Raw genomic sequence first — 13,733 nt, 5'->3', positions numbered from 1 at the left:
ACATTGTATTTGTTTTCTGCTTAAGTCCTACTCTGACTGACTGCTAATATACTATACACCCAGTGAACAAGTTTCAAAAGTAGGAGAAAAACTTTCCAGAATATGCATTTCTCAGTGTGATGTAAAGGTAATCTAGTACTTAAGACCATACAGGCATTATGCTTTGTGAGTTCTGACACTGAACTAAATTTAGTGGAAAGAACATAATAAAATCCTGGCTAAAAATAATTGGTTTATATTCCCTTAGGAAAGTCTGGTGCATGTATCAAAAACCCAGTTAGCATTTCAAAAGCAGAGATACATATCTCATTATTATAGTGCATGTCAGAAGCACAGAATGACATTTAGTGCAGTAGATTTTTCAGTTTACTGGATATTTTCCATAATGTTACCATGGAAATCAATCATAAATTAACACGGAACTAAAAAAAAAAAACTTATTAAAATTACTTGTAGCAATGTCGGGTTTCCTTTGCCAGATTAGAGGAAGTTTGCCATGTTTTATACGAAAAGACATTTTCTTTTGAGCCTCTTGTTTTTCATTGAACTAGTTTAAAGAGAAAAAGAAGCCAAATGCTTTGAGTTGCTGTGAGAGGTCACTAACTAAACTGGTTCCCAAATACCCACATTTCTAAATAGGCCCCCTGCCTCTTTATTCTTCATCATGCTGGGCGTCTTATGATTGAGAATGTCAAGCCAGCTGTTAGCCTGGAGTTTGGTGTGAATATTCACACTGTGTAAAGCCAAGAACCTTTGTGAGACCTTTTATAGGAGGGAAAAAATAGAAAGTTGGAACTAAAGTTTTTCAAGTCTTAAAGGCAAGTGCCTTTGAAGCCGGTTGAATCAGAAAGTTTATGTAAGCTGCGCGATGAGTCACATCATACTCCATAGACAGGATGCCAGCTGCACCATAAAAAAAATGGTCCAATCTGAAAAATTAAAAGGCCACTCACTGCCAAGAGCCTGAAGTGAACCCTGTCAGTGAGTGAAATGTGTTCAAATTAGGGAAGTTGGCATCGATAATTTCAGAAGGTAAAGGTAGCCACAGGCTACCTTTGATATACCTTTGATATATGGACAGATTGCTCAAATAATCCCTTTCTCAGGGTTCTGGTTTGGGTCTGGGTTGTATTTAAAAGGAAACAGTAGGACCTCCCTGGTGATACAGCAGATAGGAATCTGCTTGCCAATGCAGGGGATCCAAGTTCGATCTCTGGTTTGGGAAGATCCTACATGTGAAGCAGCTAAGCCTGTATGTCAAACTGCAGAGCCCGTGCACCTCAGCCTGTGTTTCACAAGAGACGCCCCCACAGTGAGAAGCCCGTGCACTGCAACTAGAGAGGATCCCCCACTTGCCGCAACTAGAGAAAGCCTACGTGCAGCCACAGACCCACTGCAGCCAAAAAATAAACAAATGAATAAAACTCACTAAAAGAAAATGAAATAAGTAAACCAAAGGTCTCAAAAAAGTGCTCAAGGTTTGCTTAGAAACGTTGTTCAGTAGACAGGTTTATGAGATGGAGCTTCAACATTTGGTTCCCTTGTACATGACTAGATTTAAATTTTTTTTTAATTGAGGTATAATATGCATTCAGTAAAGTGGACAAATCTCAGGTGGTCAACTCAGTGAATTTGTACATATCTGCATGTAAGTGACCATCACTCATGTCAAGGTATAGACCATTCCTGGGACTCCAGAGGCTCCTCCCACCCAGTGCTAATCAGTATCTCCTGCCAGAGGCACCCAGAATTCTCCCCTCTGTCAGCATCAGTCAGCTTTGCCCCACATTGAACATCATGTAGCTGGAATCATGCACTGTATGCCCTTTGTATAGCTGCTTTCACTGTCTGAGGATTCACTTATGTTACTGCTATATTGATGGTTTTCTTTCTTTTTTATTGTTGTGTGGATTAATATTCTGCTTCAATTTACAGACCATCCAAGATTTTTCAACCAGTTATATGCTGGACTTGATTATTACTCCTTGGTAGCCAGATTTATGACAGAAGCATTAAACCCAAGTGTGTAAGTACATTTTACTGGAATTTTACACTGAATATGGATTAGAGATTTTGTTAAGTAGATGAACTTTTATTTCATGAACTTCTGTTTAATTGTTTCATTGGTGCAGTGTCATCATAAATAATGAAAGAGTCTTATGACATTAGCAGTGTTTAAAGAGCAGTTTGATCTGATAGTGGTACTGTGGGATGGTGAAGGCAGGAATTCTCTCCACTTAACAGATGAGAAAATCGATTAAGCAACTTTTCATTTATTCCTGCATGAAAAACCATATCTGTGCTAAGGTGCTGGAGAGATTCTTTGTGTAAAAGCAGATCTTAGCTTTGCCTTCATGAAGCAAATAATGTAGATATAGAGATGCTGCATGCAAATTAATCAAAATGATCTGCACAGATTAATGTAATATTTTCAAGTGAAGGAGAGGTATGTGGTGCTATAAATATACATGGGACAATTTTTCCTAGTTGTGCACTCAGGGAAGTCTTCTCTAAGCAGGTGACAGCTAAGAGCTGAAGAATGAGTAGAAGTTAGCTGGGTGAAAAGAGGAGGGATGAATTCCAAGCAGAGGAGATTGCATGTACAAATGCCTTGTGGCAGGAGGCAGCCTGACATATGCTATGAACTGAAAGTCAGGGTGGTAAAGCTGAGAAAACTGTGAGGGGTGTTGGGGGGATAAGATTGGAGTCATACGTGGGGGACTCAGTGGGCCAGGCTCATGAGTCATTCTAAGTACAGTGAAAAACCTCTGAAGATTTCGAAATCACTAAGTGACATTTGCCTACTGAAAAGATCACTGGAAATATAGAAAGTGGATTGAAAGGGACCTATTAGGATGGCATTGCCTTAGTCAGGTCAGAGATGATAGTTGCTTGGATTTAGAGAGAAGTGGTAGGAATAGAAGAAAATGTGTTTGGAAGATAAAACAGAAAAGCCTGGAGAATATACTGGATCTTGGAAATGGAAACATGAGGGAACTTTATAAGATGATGCCTAGGTTTCTGGCTTCAATAGTTGGGTTGATGGTCATGTCAGTCATTGAGACGACAGTTTTCAAGAATACAGTGAAAAAAGCAAGAGCAGTAATTCAGTTTTCAATTATGAGCATTTGTGTTTGCAGTAATTTCAAAATATCTGAGTATGCTCTTGGAGAGTTGCGACATACATGGGCCTGGAATCCTGTATTTTTATGAAATTCTAAATTTAGGTGTTACCGATCATGGATGAGATTCCTTAAGTCAGATATTCTCAACTCCTTCTGCTCTTTAACTCAACCTGGGAGCTTTAAAAAAAATATTAAAGGAAAATACCACCACCACCCCCCACCAAGAAGAATCCCAATGGAGACCAAGTAAATCTGAATTTCTGTCAGTGTGTCCCAGACACTGATACATTTTCATAGCCCAACAAGTGATTTTAATGAGCAGGATGGAGACACTTTCAAAAAAAATAAACCAGGAGTGGGAGAAGCACCGCTTGCAGGACAGAACGTGGAGGGAGGAGAGCAGAGGGCTCAGCCTGGCCTTGAGGGCATCTGACATTCCCTGGTCGGGAGGCGGAGTGCCCACCTGCAATGGAGGGAGAAGGAGGAGAAAGTCCAGGGGAAATCTGGGGGCCATGGAGGAGAGTGTGTCCAGAGTCCCATGTTGTTGAGTGTTTAAGACAAAGAGTGACAAATATCCCCTGGATTAACAATATGAGTGTCATACGTGACTTCCGTCAGAGAATTTTTGGTAGAATATTCAAGATAATCCCAGATACCAGGTTACAATGGGTAGAAGAGATAAGTGGTAGGAAAGATAGTAAAATTACACAATTCCATGACCCTTTCCTTGTAAGTCCTGGGATTTTTCTAACTCCTCATCTGGGTTCTTTTACTGAAATATTTAGAGGTTTTTTAAGTATTAAATTGCTGAACAGGCCCCTCAAAATCTCACTAAGCCATGAGCACATTCTGTATCACCCCCTCCTCCACCTCCAGGTTTATAGTTGAGCTAGTTTCCAAAGACAAATTTAATAGTATTTTTTCATACTAAAAAGGAAATGATTATTTCCCTTTTATTTGTAATATTTTTTTAACATATGTCCCATTTTTCACACTTTTAGTATGTGTTAGTTTCCTAAACATGGTTGAAAATAGAACCTACATTGTTGAAAAATGATGTAATGTCTGTAGAGTGCTTGGCACGTAGGGAGGTGATACACAGTAGGTATTCTTCTTTTTCCCCTCTTTACCAAAGTTTTTTTTTTCTTTTTCTTCTTCTAGATGTTAGCATAATTGCATTAAATCCCGTGACTATAAATTTAAATGTGTCTGTTTAGCTTACTTTAGCTTACTTATTTAGGGTACACATTTACTCAGATTCAATTTAGTGTAATCACCTAATTATTGAAGAAGGAGATGATACATAGTAGTCATCCTCCAACTTTCTGGAGAAAGAAAGAAGCATTACAAAATGACCTGGTTAACTGTCTCAGGCTGGGGTTCCTGGGCACTTAGTGAGCAGGGTGCTTATTAAGGGAAACCCCTAGGATCTATGTGGGTGCTGGAGGGGAAGGAAACAGCTGGGCAGAGTTATGAGTCAAGCCCCCATGCAGGCTCTGAGACCCCACCAGCGACTCCATGGATCTCTGGAGCTACCCTGGCTCTGCAGGGTGTTCTGGAGCTGGGCCCGCGTGGCCAGGCCTGGTTGGTCCTCCAGAAGGACCAGTCATCAGGTGTGGATGCCCACAGGGCATGCCTAAAGGGGTTAACTTAGCAATGCTCCCTGCTGACAGCATTCCAACCCTCAGCCATGGACCTTTACAACAGGGTCCAGGCGGCACTTCATAGAAAAACCATCACTCTGTAAGAGATATCCATAGTACTCTTGCCATTTGTACCAATATGTGAGTGTGGTGGAGGAAACCCAGGCTCTACAGCTGACTGCTAGGGTAGCTGATGGTAGTAATCTAATAAACCTGGTTGCCACGACAATGGTTTTTCTTTAACCAACCTCCAAAACTGCATCCAAAGAGCAAAACGACCACTGCTCATGGCTAATACAAAGACTACAGATGCACTGCTTTGCTCTCTCCCAATGGAAGCAAAAGTTTTCTGTAAATTAAGACTTCGAAGTAGCTAGTGTCCCTAGCACACCAGCTACCGGCTTTTGTCCAGCCATGACCAGTACTGTCACAGTCTCTGTGTATTTCTTTATCTCTGATGGATTCGTTTCCAAAGACTCTCCCCACACTTCAACAGCCACTTGGTTTCATAAAACTGTGTGCATTTCTTGGGACTCCATAGGGATGGTTTGACTCTAGTCATAGAAGTGAAGTGTTTTTTATATCTGTCTAGTTATACGTATGAGGTGTCCCCAGTGTTTCTGTTAGTGGAAGAAGCGGTTCTGAAGAAAATGATTGAATTTATTGGCTGGAAAGAAGGGGATGGAATATTTAACCCAGGTAAGTACAATTAGTTATTGCCTCCGTTAAAGCATCTGCAGTTTTATTCCTGCCTTAATATGAGGAACAACTCCCTGCAGATTTCCACATGACGTGAAGTTAGGTATGAATCATGCTCCTTGGGGAGGATCAAGTTTGTGCCTTCCTCCAGAGTATGATATTTTCTATAAATGCTACAGAAATGACATACACGCCAACAAATGAGATGTCTAAAACTTTGGATTTATATCCAACACAAATGAATTTATCTACTGGTGGGAGTTTGAAGGGCTATTATATGTTTATCAAGCTTATCAATTCATTTTACTTGAGAAGTTTCCTGAATTGTATTTTGTTTCCCCTACAGTCTTTCTTGGGGACCAGGGAGGAGCATATGCTGTCATTTTATTGATTAAAGACAGAAAGAATATTATTACTATTAACTATGGAGACTTGGGTAGCAGCCCTACATCCATAGATGGAAGCTTTGAGTTTAGAAAAACTCTGGAATGAGAGAAGAGACCAAAACTGCTGGAGTTGGAGATGAGGACTGGGAGGGGGTCATCCCATGATTTTGACATCATTTGTCATTAGACAGGTGTGCCCACAGCCATCCACGCCTCCCACTGTAGCTGGCACTCTGGGGGCAATGACGTCATGCTATCCATATTTCCGTTTTTGTTTTTGCAGGTGGTTCAGTGTCCAATATGTATGCCATGAATTTAGCCAGATACAAGTACTGTCCTGGAATTAAGGAAAAGGGGCTGTCTGGCTTGCCAAGATTAATCCTTTTCACATCTGCAGAGGTAAAGATAAAATTACTTTTTATCTTTGTATATATATGAGATATCTTTATCTGTATATGAGATACAGATATTCTGAAAATGAACATGTAATGGAAGAGGGCTTGTTTGGGGGCTCCCAAGGGTGCTTTTTGTCAGTGTGTAAGTCATGTGCTGTGTACAGCGTCATATTTCATTCCAGAAGAAATTCTGATGCATTTGATATTGTAAGCCCTGACCACCCTCTTTTGTATATCACCTTTACTTAAGATTTATAGCCTGTAATGTGTTATTGGAGAAAAGACAACACTTAATTTCAAAGTGCCACCTCTTTCTGTGAATCTCTGCTTTGAGCATCTTATTTATTAGAATTTAGGTCATTGCTCCTGATCTCAGCTCTGTCTTCCGCTCCCATCTTCTTGGGAAACTGATTGTGTTGAGTGGCTAACGTGAGGGCCCTCCGAGGAAAGGGAGGTATTCAGTGACAGTGACGTCACACAGACACACGAGGGGGTGTTACCACAACCCCCCACTGCAGTGAGAGGACAGACTGGGTGAGTGCACAGGCCCCGTGGCTAGGCTGCCCGGGGTCAGCGCCTGTCTCCACTGCCCACTCTCTGAGTGACCTGGGTAAGTCGATGCATCCTGCTGAGACTCAGTTTCCTAAGTTATAAAGATGAGTGTATCAGTTAGCTCTAATATGTAACAGATCCCTCCTAAACCCAGCAGCATGCAGCTATAGCCAGATGTGGCCCTCAGGTTTGGGGACAGCCGAGCAGTGCTGGGCTTGCCTGGCCGTGGCTGCTCTGGGCGTGGCTGGGCTGGGCTGGGCTGACTACAGGGATGCTCCAGTGGGCTGGTCCACCGTTGTCATGGCAACGGTGCAGGTGAAAAACAACACCGAGACACGCTGGGCCTCTTGAGTTCTGGGCTCAGAACTGGCACATTGTCGTTTTCCCCTCATTTTCTTGGTAAAGTAAGTTGCATATAGGAACCCAGATCCAAGAAGTAGGGAAATAGACTTCACCTCATAAGGAGACTCTCTGCAAAGCTGCCCAGAGAAGGGATTGGATGCAGGGGGCAGTGAACAGCCTGGAGCCACAGAAACGACCCAGGAGCCGTGTGAGCTTAGTTATCACCAGGGATCAAATGAGTTAGAGCATGTAGAGTAGTACCTGGCGCATCCTAGACAGAAATGTTAGATCTTTGTAGTAACAGGAGGAGGAGAGGGCTTTCCAGGTGGCGCTAGTGGTAAACAACCCACCTGCCAGTGTAGAAGACATAGGAGACACAGGTTCAATCCCTGGGTCAGGAAGATACCCTGGAGGAGGAAACGGCAGCCCACTCCAGTATTCTTGCCTGAAGAATCCCACGGACAGAGGAGCCTGGTGGGTATAGTCCGTGGGGTCGCAGAGTCGGACACGAGGAGCACCTTAGCACACATGCGCTCAGGAGGAGGAGAACGACCCAGCTACACTAACATGGGATGCAGCTCAAATACTGGCTTACTTGGAAAGGATGCTTTTTATTTTTTCTGTTTGTGGTTCCAGTGGGGGCCTCTGTCCATCCCACCACTGCTTTTTCCCCACGTCCCCTCCTGTACCTCCTGCAGTAATCCTAGATCTCCTGTCAAACACATGAGATGGGCAAAGTCTGACAGTTTTCTGTTAATTCCAACTGGACTTTCCTGTATCTGTTACTCTCTTCCAAGAGCAGAAGTTATTTTATTATCACAAAAGTATAATCTGTGCGGGAACCTGACCACCCCTATGTGTTTCCTCTGTCCTGCCTGACCATTGGTTAGCTCAGAGTGGACATTGAGTTGGGGGCAGCTAGGAGGAGTCATCTCATCTGAGATTCTGAACTTACCTCCCCAGGCCCTTCCTCACAAGATGTTCTTTCTGTAGCAAAAGAAGAATATTTAGGAATGTGGACTTCTAGGGGAAAGGCTTGGTTTCTTGAGATTATGATGGAGTAGAATTTCCTGCCTGGGTTCCTACCCTCAGTATTTCAGGCGGAGGAACCCTAGGATATCAGAAATGCAGAGTCCCTTCTGCAGTTGAATTGCTATGTCCATGCCTAGAAAAGCTGATTAAAAAGGGGCCCTGCTATCAGCACAGTGCTTTTACTTTTGCCTTTTTTCATTCTTCATTTGGTTTAAAAGGTACCAGAGGAACCTCCCTGGCTGTCTGGTGGTTAAGACTCTGTGCTTCCACTGCAGGGGGAGCGGGTTCAATCCCTGGTCAGGGAACTAAGATCTTGCATGCCATGTGGTGTGGCCAAAAATTAACTAATTAATTAAGAATAAATTTTTTAAAAAGAATAAATAAATAACATGTACCAGAGTTCTTTTATGGAATAATTGGCCTGGAAGTGGGGAAGAAATTCTGTGGAAGACTAAAATGAAGATGATGCCTAGGGAAGACCAGTAACACAGGTGTAACTGGCAAATTGGACATGAAAAAAAACTGAAGCCTTGTGGAGTTGTGAAACCAAGAGCTGAGTATTTTTTAAAATCTCTGTTGGAGATGTGTGTGCGAAAAGAGGTGAAATATATGCCTTGGCTGACGTTCCAGCAGGAGATGAAGCCAGAAAGCCACACTCGACCTGCGTCGTAGTTTGCTCAGACCGCTGTAGCAAAATACAGAGTGGGTGGCCCGAACAGCAGACATGGATTTCTCAACACATCTGGAGGCCGGGCCTCCAAGATCGACGTGCTGGTAGATTCAGTGTCTGGGGAGAGCCCGCTTCCTGGCCTGTGAGCCTCTTAGTGCTCACATGGCTTTTCTTCTGTCCACGCTTGTGGTCAGACTGGGATCTGCCTCCTCCTTCCTACAAGGACACTCATTCCACAGGAACTTTGCCCTGGTGACCATCACACTGGGGGCCGGACGTTTGAAGGGACCCAAGCATCCTGTCCATAACAAAGTGAACCCCACAGAGCCGTGAGCACACGACAGCCTTGAACATATGCATGTCTGCCCCGTCCATCCACACTCTTCTTTGTAGCTGTTTCTTTGTAGCATCCTTTTTCCTTGCTCTGCCAAAGAGACCCAGGTCACAGCATGTATATTATTTTAATTTGTATTTCAGTGTCCTCTTCACCACTACTTACAACACATCCATTCCTCACTTAGTTTAAAAGGGGAATTAAAGCTGTGTTCCCTAAAAGATCCTAAATACTAATCTTTTTGTTATATTCCCCTCGTTTGCTTTCAAGTGCTGACCCATGGTCTCCTGATTATTTCCCCAGACTGTTTTGTTCAGTGGCCTTACTTTTCTACCTATTATGCAGCCCTACATGAACCAGGGCAGCTATTCCATCTCTACCTTGCAGAATGTGTGTCCTCACCTCTAAAGGTGTTTTGCATAAGTTCAGGTGTCCACAGTCACTCAGATATTGGTGGCGACTGGGCAGATCATAGCAGAGACCCTAAAGCATAGACTATCAGTGCATCCACAGTAGCCCTGCCTTGCCAGAGAGGACCCAAGGAAAAGGGAACTTTTGGAGAGAAATAATTAAAGTAAAAAACATTTGTAGCTTGGTTAGCAGTTAAATATGAACGCTAGTGTTAAAGAGTCCACATGCCAGTGCAGGAGACATAAGAAATGTGGGTTCAATCCCTGGGTTGGGAAGGTTCCCTGGAGGAGGGCGTGGCAACCCACTCCAGTATTCTTGCCTGGAGAATCCCACGGACAGAGGAGCCTGGCGGGCTACAGTCCATGGGGTCACAAAGAGTTGGACACGACTGAAGCAACTTTGCACATGGGAATTCCTTAAATTTAGAGAAATCTTAGTTTTGTCCTTCAAATCATTTTGGAAATCGGCATGAAGTAGTGCATATTGTCTGCCACTCAAAGGCGAGGCAGAAGGAAGCCCTTTCCACTCCCAGGCCAGCAGTCAGTTGTCCTGGTTCCTCTCCAGCAGGGGCCAGGCTGGGGTGAGGCAGTGAGGTGACCAGAGTACACGTCTCAAGGTCACACCTCCTTAACTTTTGCACTGGAGGTGCCTCAGCCCCTCCACCCCCTTTGTGGCCCTGCTCTCTAGTGAGGCTGCCCCAGGTCCAGGACCATTGCAAGCATGGACGGGGTGAGCAGGTGCTTTCCAGGATGTCATGTAGAAAGGCAGTCCATCTGGATCCCGACTCTGCCTCTTTAGGAATCGAACCAGCTGTGTGCTCTTGGAGAAGTCCCTATACTTCCTTTTCCTCGTTTCCTAAGGCATGACAGTCATGATCGTGCTCTCCCCACCACCTGAAGCTCATCTGGGCACTGAACTAACCAGCATGTTAGAAGGACTCCGAGTGCCCACAACACAACCCTTGAGCATGGAAAACTACAGTGCTCTGAGAAAATCAAGGTCACAGAGGAAAGCTTTTCTGGAACCAGGAATGAAAATTTCCATGCAGTTCTGTCCTTCATGTGGGCATTGGCTGTCTTGTCTTTATAGAAATAAATGCCTGCTGAGAATCATGCACCTTCTGTGGGACGGTGAAACCCAGCCGGTGAAGGGAGCAGGCATTCTTGTGTCTAAATGCAGCTGTTATTTCTGAACTTGGCTTCTAGGTTTTTCCTTCCCTTGAAGCTACTCAGTATATCTGAAGCATCACCCTTTCTTTTTTTCCCCCCTTTCCAAGGTTCTTTTCCTCTTCTGATGTTTTCAGATGTTTAGACTTCAGTTTTTCAGACTTTGAAAAAAAAAAATCTGTCCTTATGCATTTGAGATTGCCACTGGACTCCCAGTTTGCCCAGAGATATCCAAAAATAGCTCCAGAAGCTATTCTTATTCTGATGATGAGGGTTTTATTCAGCAGATCCATTGATTGGGGATATGTTGCTATTTTTCAGGGCAAAGCAGTGTGATTTTCCTTACTGGCATATGTCAGTGGGGGTAGGCTGCTATTTATCATTGTGAAATCAATAGCTGTTTGGTGCCAGAGGCCCCAGTCTCTGGTGAGAAATAATTCACCTTAGTTGTCACCTTAGCTATGGTGGACTGATGTAGCAAGTAAAGAATTAACTATGTTTTCATGTACATTATTCCTTTTCACTATGCATATGTTCTTATAACAACCTGAAACGAATGCATCCTAGAGGCATTTTGAATGTGTCCTATTTGATATTTGGAAATTAATTTTTTTAGGATGATGTCATTTCTCCTGATGGTGTTACTTCGGCGTGTATTTTTATACAGTTAAAAAAAGAGCTCTCCATAAAACTCTCTTGACAAAAGAGGGAAAAAATTACCACATTTGAGGGAATATATCAAGTTAAGTGTGAAGGCATGACTACTCGTTTAATGTATTCATACCTACAAATTAAATGACTAAGGGTTTTTTTGGTACGATAATGTCCCTTAGCACCTTCATTTTTCTGACATGAAAAAGAATTAACTGACCGCCTGTCCGTGTTGATGTATAAAGAGAAACATCTCTAGTGTTTGAGTGTTAATTATTTTATAGGATTTGTGTAGAGAAAAAAGGCCCAACCATCCAGAGTATATACTACTATTTGCCAGTAAGAAATAGACAAGACCCAATTCCAAAGACAGCTCTTAGCCTTATTCCTGCCAGGGCTTTATCTCATAGTATGTATGTAAATTAGTGTTACTTCTTAAAATTTTATTTTGTTTATTTACTTTTTGGCTGCACCACGTGACATTTGGGATCTTAGTTCTCCAACCAGAGATTGAACCTGCGCCCCGTGCAGTGGAAGCACAGAGTCTTAACCACTGGACCACCAGGAAAATCCCAAACTATTATTACTTTCGTTATTGTGATTTTAGCCACATTCCCTCATGTCTAATTTCAGCCCTATAGTCAGTATTAAACAAGACTAGTCAAGTATCTGATCGGCATGTATAACTCATTGTTCGCTCTTGAAAATGGCTTCTTCTGTGGTCTGTGATTACAGTTTTTGAGACAGAGTCTTGATCACCTCTTAAGAGGGTTTTTGAGTCAGCAGTGGACTAAATTCTGTTCCCATCAATACTGAATTTTATTAGAAGCATCAAGAGAAACTTTTCCTCTGTGTTATGGAAAACAACCACCTTCAGTGATCAAGTTTGTTCATACACCAGGCTCTGTGCCGGCTGTTTACATGCATGAACCGTTTAACTGCATGACAAGCAGATGGAGGAGGCACCCACATAGCCACTTTATAGATTAGCAAATCGAGGCTCAGAGAGCACGCATTCTTTGCTCAAGGGTCCATATCTGTAGGGGAGAACTTGGAATTAGATCTTGGTTTCTCTGATCCCAAAGGAAGGCAATGTTTTTGACCACCATACTGAAGAGCTCAGTTGAATGAATGCCTTTTATGTTTTAAGGCAATACTTCTGCAGTGATTGGGCTCAGCCGTGTGACACACCCATGTGCTAATACGCAGTACCTTTTTCACACCGTGTATCCGTGTCTCTCTCCCCCTCGCCTCTTTGAATGTAGTGTCATTACTCCATGAAGAAGTCTGCCTCCTTTCTTGGGATCGGTACTGAGAATGTGCGCTTTGTGGAGACAGATGGAAGGTAACGGGGACAGGATCCAGAAGCCTGGCCGGGGCGGTGGCGGGGGGGCATCGGTACCATTTACAAAGCTGCCCCATGTCTGTTCTCTGCCGAGTGTGACTGTGTCACAAATCTGTTCTCTCAGAGGTAAGATGATACCTGAGGAGCTGGAGAAGCGCGTGCAGGAGGCCAAGAAAGAGGTGCGTGGGCCAGGAGAGGAGGGAGGGGAGACGTGCGCGTGTCTGGGCCTGAAGGGGAGGATGCGGGGCGGCCGGGCCCCTCTGTGTGTCGGGGAGGGAGGAGGTCCTCTCAGGGCGGGCGGAGGGAGCCATCTGCAGAGGTGCTGGGTCTGGTGCCTGCTCCAAGTGTCCTGTGGGGCTTCTGGAATGTGCTTGTTCCCAAGGGGCTGGAGCCTGTTGAAACACGGATGTCAGCCTGTACCAGGTCCTTGCCTAGAATAAGCTTCAGAAGCTTGTTCTGGCCTCTCTTGCTGCTCTATAGCTCCTGACTCTGAGGATGCTTCAGGCCAAACCAGTTACCTCTGGGCTGCATTCAGGATGGCTTCTGACTTGTTGATCACACGATCCTCCTGGGTTGTTTCCCTGTGAAGCCCATCCGTAACTGTCACCCCCGCTGGGTCTGAGCCCAGTATTTCTGCTCTGGCAGACTGTCCTCTCTTCTTGGCTTCCAGAATGTTTGAAAGCTGGCCTGCCCATTGCTGGAGGAGGCAAGGCATAGCCCTCCTCACCTGCTCTACTGAGGCAAGGCCTGGCCCCGATATCTGCTTTATTTTTAAGCCTGACATCAGCCATCTTGCTTCTTGGGCCAAACGCCTGATGGATTAGGTACAGCCACTTCTATGCATCCTTCCCATCCCCTGGAAGCCCCACAGCCAGTGAAGCTTCAGACCCTTCTCCCATCACTTCCAAATAGGCAGCAACAGTGTCAGATGTGTTCAGATTTTGAGTTGTGATAGAAGTTTCTCTGTCCTCAGAGGGCTTCA

The 13,733-nt window shown here is 44.0% G+C and overlaps 1 protein-coding gene across 3 annotated transcripts in view; it reads left to right on the top strand.

The window, feature by feature from the left end:
• GADL1 (glutamate decarboxylase like 1) overlaps window positions 1-13,733 on the top strand; it is a 230,813-nt gene that overhangs the window by 40,921 nt on the left and 176,159 nt on the right. For all 3 annotated transcript variants that reach the window (XM_065932922.1, XM_065932921.1, XM_065932920.1), the window contains exons 4-8: window positions 1,936-2,026; window positions 5,361-5,467; window positions 6,137-6,252; window positions 12,672-12,751; window positions 12,876-12,930. In XM_065932922.1, coding sequence (XP_065788994.1) covers window positions 1,936-2,026; window positions 5,361-5,467; window positions 6,137-6,252; window positions 12,672-12,751; window positions 12,876-12,930 — 449 coding nt within the window. The remainder of the gene's footprint in view (window positions 1-1,935; window positions 2,027-5,360; window positions 5,468-6,136; window positions 6,253-12,671; window positions 12,752-12,875; window positions 12,931-13,733) is intronic.

This window comes from Muntiacus reevesi, chromosome 4 (genome assembly GCF_963930625.1).
Source record: "Muntiacus reevesi chromosome 4, mMunRee1.1, whole genome shotgun sequence".
In the NCBI taxonomy this organism is placed as follows: Eukaryota; Metazoa; Chordata; class Mammalia; order Artiodactyla; family Cervidae; genus Muntiacus; species Muntiacus reevesi.
The sequence above is the reverse complement of the archived record's forward strand: the minus strand, read 5'-3'. Positions and strand labels throughout refer to the sequence as shown.